This window comes from Dipodomys ordii, unplaced genomic scaffold (assembly GCF_000151885.1).
Source record: "Dipodomys ordii isolate 6190 unplaced genomic scaffold, Dord_2.0 Scaffold26, whole genome shotgun sequence".
Taxonomy (NCBI): domain Eukaryota; kingdom Metazoa; phylum Chordata; class Mammalia; order Rodentia; family Heteromyidae; genus Dipodomys; species Dipodomys ordii.
In genome coordinates, this window is record NW_012267242.1 from 8,082,231 (window position 1) to 8,088,230 (window position 6,000).

A 6,000-nucleotide genomic window follows, 5' to 3' on the forward strand; every position below is an offset into this window, starting at 1 on the left:
TATATATTTTAGATATTGATTCAAGTATATACTTTTTCCTGTTAAGAGTACTATATAAACATACATTGAGAATCATCAGGAAATTTGGATTCTCTTTATTTTTCTTTTAATGGTCTGTATTACAACTATTAAGTTTGGTCTTGAGCCTATGTTTCTTAATTCATAGAATCTCTATTTTGCCAGTCACCTGAGTTAAAATTCTTCAGAACCCTCTTGTATTAACATCCTTTTCTTGAATGTCAGATGATACTGAGAATGATACTCCATTTTCTTTTCCATTTCTAAATGTCCAGGCCAATCTTGTTCTTCCTCCTTACATTTCAACAGCTTTCTAAAATGATGTTTTGCTGCTAAATCCCTGCATTCTCTCTTATCCTGGACTCCTACAGTAGCTTTTTTTTTCAGAAACAGAAAGCATTTGTGCTGAAAAAGGTGGTACAAGACAGTCTTTGACCTCTATGACTTTTAAGACAATGGAGACAAACCTGTGCATAACTAACCATAATAAATGAGGAAGTGTAGGAGTCATTGACAATAGCAGTATGATATAACAGAGTTCCATGGGAACACAGAGGAAGGGCAAAGAAGTGATTCAGAAAAGGTTTATACATTCTGTCTACTAATAGGTATCAAGAACTTCAGTGTTAGTTCTTTTAGGAGGCTAGATATGTAAGATTTAACAAATCAGTTTTTAACCAGTCTTTGTTTAGGTTTATAGTTTGATGGTAGAGATAGTGATAACAGGTAAACAAAAAATTACATTATGGAAACATTATATATCTTCCACTTAGGACAGAAAGTGCATCCATCAACTCTGAAATAATCCCCTTCCATTGCTAACTTCTTGTTTAACCCTTTTGAAACAGACCATACTGCCTCTCAGCAATCCCTTGGTTACCCATTTGCCTTTATACCCACTGCCTTCTAGTTCCTAATGCCATCAGTCCACTGAAACTTCCCTTAGTAGAGTCATCTTTCTTTGTTAGATACCATCATATTTGGCCATGTGGACATGTCCTATTTCTTCTAACCCTTAAATGATCGAGTCCTCTTCTGTACCTTCTCACTGGTCATTCCTTCTGAAAAGTCCAGTGATTTGCAAATGTTGGTCCTAAACCCACACTTCTCTTGAACATCTGAACAGACTATCAGAGTGTTTTACAGAATATGACTATTTGGGTATCCCATAGTGCCTCAAACAACTTGTTAAAACAGATCCAGCTGTTTACTCCCCCACACCAAGTCCTTTTGTGTTCCGAAGCTTGATTTCTCAGTGAAAAGTACTAAGGCCTATTCATTTTCCTGGACCAGAACCTTAGGCGTTCTTTCTTATTTCTCCTCCTTTTTACAGTCATGTTTTGTGTTAAGTTTTGAATGGCAGAGTCTGAAATTGCCATTTTTATGTTACTCCTACCTCCCTTTAGTCCAGGGTGTCATTTTTCTCTTAGATTTCAGCTGAAACCTCTCAGTTGATTTCTGTTCCTTTAGCCTTGAACCTCTCTAGTCTACTTTCCCTATATTCACCAGAGGCCATTCAAAATTGTATCCTTTGAAACTCACCCTTTCCATAAAGGGAACCTTTGTGGTTTGGTTTCTGTTAGTATATTACCTCAGCCTTGCTCTGCTTCACTTTCACACACTGCTCTCTAGTCATCCTGAACTTGCAGGAGCCACACATCCTGCTGGCTTTGCTGAGAGCCTCTTTACATGTGTTGTGTTCTCACTGAGTCTTCAAGTTATTTTGTCTCCCTTCCAATTCCTCTTTTGTTAACATTTTTTCTTCTTGAGCCTAATTTTTTTCATTATTTATAAAACTTATTTCATTAGTTATTGATTATGAACATTGTGGTCTTAATTAAACTTGAAGGTATCACTAAGGATTGGTCTAGATTGAAGAACCACAAGTATTTGTAACTCGCTTCAGTGTCATTTATTATAACAGCAAACCCACAGGCCTTCATTGAACACTCACATGTTGATAAAAGTTGAGTTAGGTTTGTTTGTTTGTGTTGATGTGTGGGTAAGAGGTTAGATTTGTAGCAGATTTATATTATAAAGGTTTTCATTTTTGGGGGGGGGTCCGGTTGTGGGGCCTGAACTCTGGGCCTGGGTGCTGTCCCTCAGCTCTTCAGCTCAAGGCTAGCGCTCTACCACTTGAGCTACAGTGCCACTCCTGGCTTTTTTCTTTTTGCTTATATGGTACTGAGGAATCGAACCCAGGGCCTCAGGCATGCAAGGCAAGCGCTCTACCACTGAGCCACCTTCCCAGCCCCAAGGTTTTCATTTTTGAAATAGCACTTGAACTACTAGCCCTAGATGCTTTCCCTAGCTGTGCTTGTGCAGTCTAGCTATAGAAGTGGACAGAGGTGCTAAAGCAAATAGGCTTGATAGATTAGAGCCTAGAAAGTTCTGGGAGACATTGCATGTACCCAGTGACTGTCCTTACGTAGTTCATTATATTCACTGAGGATTGTTATGTATAGTTGTCTCCTCAGGGGATTCATTCCGAGAGCTCCTGATACCTAGAACTTCAAAGAGCATCAAAGCCTATATATTCTATTTTTCCCCAATCCATGCATACCCGTGATAAACTTAATTTGTAAATTGTGCCAAGTAAGAGATTAACAGCTACTAATAATAAATAAGAACAATTATAACAATATACTATAGGAAAAGCTATACAGATCATGTCTGTATAGCTGTCTCTTTATCTCAGAATTATATTTTGTTCACACTTTTTCTTGTGCTGACATGGAGTAATATGATACCTACCTGATGAGATGGGGGAGGAGAATGACATAGGTTTAGAGAGGTAGCTCCAGGTCACTGTCAAACTTCTTTATTTGTCCCCAAGAGGCCATGGATAGCAAATTCTGGTGAGTCTCAAACAGTCCTATTTCATCCTCAGATGATAGGGGTCACTTTTTCGTCCAGTGTATCCTTATTGTATTCACTACCCATTGGTTAGTCACTTAGCTATCTAGGTTATTAGATTAACTGTAGTGGAATGCTAGTGTTTGTGTCCAAGTAACACTCCGAAAGGCACACAATTTAAAACAGGAATTATTTGTTTCTGGGATTTTCCATTTATTATTTCCAGACTATGGTTGACTGTGGAAAATGAAACTACAGATAAAGGGGGAGCATATTGTGTTACCTTTCAAACTAGGAAATTCTGCCAACAATAATTTTTTCTTTTTGTAATTGATAGTGCCTGACTCTAAGCTGCTGTTAAACATACTTTTTTGAAAGAAAGGGATGAAGAATAGAAGAGATCTTAATTCGGGGAAATTGTCTACTCTACTTTCACCATATTTTTTCCTCCTGGTGTGAAACCTCCCCAGAATTCTTGATTTTTTTTTTCCTAATTGATGAGTAATCACTAAAGACTGACATGTTAGTGTTATTATTTGAGAAACTGTAGTGGGTTTGCTTTTATTTAATTAGTTGGATAACAAACTTAAATTATCATGTTCAGTATTACTAGAAACAAAGTTAGTGGTAATCTTTTAAGAGCTACATGTTAACACAATCATGTTTTAAATATGTGTATTATCTATAAAATTTAAATATGTATCATATGACCAAAACCTTTAGAAAAATCATCTATTCTGTATAATAGTATTCTTATACTCCCAGTTGTCTGAGATCTGTTCTAGAGTGTTTGTTTTCTGGGGCCTGACTTTGGGTGACTATGAGTAAATAAGGGGAAGATACATAGTTAGGCAAGAAGTCAGTCTTCAAAAGATATGTATATGAAAGATAGTTATTTTCCTAATTAGTAAAATAAATCCTAGAGCTGGAGAATTGTATTTTGTAGCACTTGAAAAAGGAAACATAGAATATACAATACGTAGAATAAAAACCTAAAATTCGATATTATAAAAGGATTTTTAATTATTACAGTTATTTGAATATATGTCTCTTTAAGTTCTGAATTTTTATCATATAAATGATAATTTCCCATCTTTTAGTTCCCCATTGTCTGATTATGAATCTGTGAATATGGTAATTTTCCCACAAGGTTGCTCTTCTGTCCTTTGGTTAAAAAAATAGCATAAATTTATCTTCTTAACAATTTATATGCATATTACATTATGTAAATGCATATTATAGTATGATTAATTATATGAGCACTATTGTAAGACAGATCTCTAGACCATTATTATCTTGTGACTTAAAACTCCATGTGATTCTGGACTGCTTTTCCCTCCTATATTCTAAATTATCTTTAGTAAGTGGTGACTTTTAAATATCAACATGTGTTTGATAGAAGACCAGTGATACAATCTTTTCATTAATCTTAAATGTAAAAATACAAACTAAAGGTTAGGATCAGTACTTTCTTACATTAAAATTTGCCCATTTGAAATATTTCTTTTAAAGGAATAGGGGTAAAGGTTATAGTGAGTCATTTCTTGGGTGAGTAATGGATGACAATCCCAGTATGTGTGTTCCACAGTCTCACATCAAATTAGATATTGGAGAATATCCCATGATTCTTGTTGACCAAAACAGTAAATTCATATTTACTAAAATATTAAGATGCTGACTGCTGTGATTTACCAAACATAATTTAGTGTTTATTTTCTAGCAAATAATGAAAGATCGATGGATGAATGTTGGTCATGAAGAGGAAGAACTAAAGCCATATACAGAACCTGAACCAGATTTCAATGACACCAAAAGAATAGGTAAGTATTTAAATATTATAAGGGGCACTACAATAGGCTATCAAAAAATAAAAATAAATGAAATAGGCAAATAAAAAATTAAAAGTACTATCTGCATGCTTATGGCTCACGCCTGTAATCAAAACTACTCAAGAGGCTGAGATCTGAGAATTGTTGTTGAAAGCCAGCCTGGGCTGAAAAGTCTTATCTCCAATTAACCAGTAGAAAACTGGAGGTAGTACTGTGGCTCAAAGTGGTAGAGCACTAGCCTTGAGCAAAAGATCTCAGGGATAGTACCTAGGCCCTGAGTTCATGCCCCATGACTGTTTTTTTTAAATTAAAAGTTCTATAGTCTACCAAGTAGTGTTTAGAAATATAAATTAGGCCAGCATGCTGACCCTGACCTGTAATCCCAAACACTCAGGAGATAGAGATCAATTGGATCATGGTTTAAGGCCAGCCTGGGCAAAAAATGCTAGCAAGACCTCATTTCAAACACTAAGCCAAGTATAGCTGTAATCTCAGCCACACAAGAGCCATAGGCAGGAAGATTGCAGACCGGACCAGCCCTAAAAAAAAATATGAGACCTACATGGTTCAGGTAATTGAGCTTTTGCCTAGCAAGCTAAAAGATCCTCAGTTCAAACCTCAGTACAACAATAAAGTGTGTGTGTGTGTGTGTGTGTGTGTGTGTGTGTGTGTGTGTGTGTGTAAAATTGCTCCATGTTATTTTAAAGTTATATTATTATCGTAATGTTACACTGAACATTAAAATATCAAGTTCCTCATCCCTCAATATAACAAAGGCTGTATACAACAAACCTACAGCCAGCATTATACTCAGTGATGAATAGTTAAAACCATTTCCTCTAAAATCAGGAACAAGACAAAGAGGTTTACTCTCTCCACTCCTTGTCAACATAGTAGTAGAGCTCTTAGCTAGAGCAATAAAGCAAGAGACAAACATAAAGGGGATCCAAATGGAGAAAGAAAAAGTAAAATTTTCCCTCTTTGCAGATGACATAATTTTATATTTAAAGAACCCCATAGATTCATCTCACAAGTTACTTGAGCTGATCTGAAACTGGCAAAGTAGCAGGGTATAAAATTAACTCACAAGGAAAACTAAAGCCATTTCCTCTTAACTCAGGAACAAGACAAGGATGTCCACTATCTCCACTTCTCTTCAACCTAGTATTAGAATGCCTAGCTACAGCAATAAGACAAGATGCAGCCATAAAGGGGATCCAAATAGGGAAAGAAGAAATAAAACTCTCCCTCTTTGCAGATGACATGATCTTGTATTTAAAGAATCCCATAGACTCCA

The 6,000-nt window shown here is 35.9% G+C and overlaps 1 protein-coding gene across 1 annotated transcript in view; it reads left to right on the top strand.

Annotated features, from left to right (window-relative positions):
- Mark1 (MAP/microtubule affinity-regulating kinase 1) overlaps positions 1-6,000 on the top strand; it is a 108,630-nt gene that overhangs the window by 78,589 nt on the left and 24,041 nt on the right. The window contains exon 11 of the mRNA XM_013014988.1: positions 4,595-4,694. Within this exon, the coding sequence (XP_012870442.1) occupies positions 4,595-4,694 (100 nt within the window). The remainder of the gene's footprint in view (positions 1-4,594; positions 4,695-6,000) is intronic.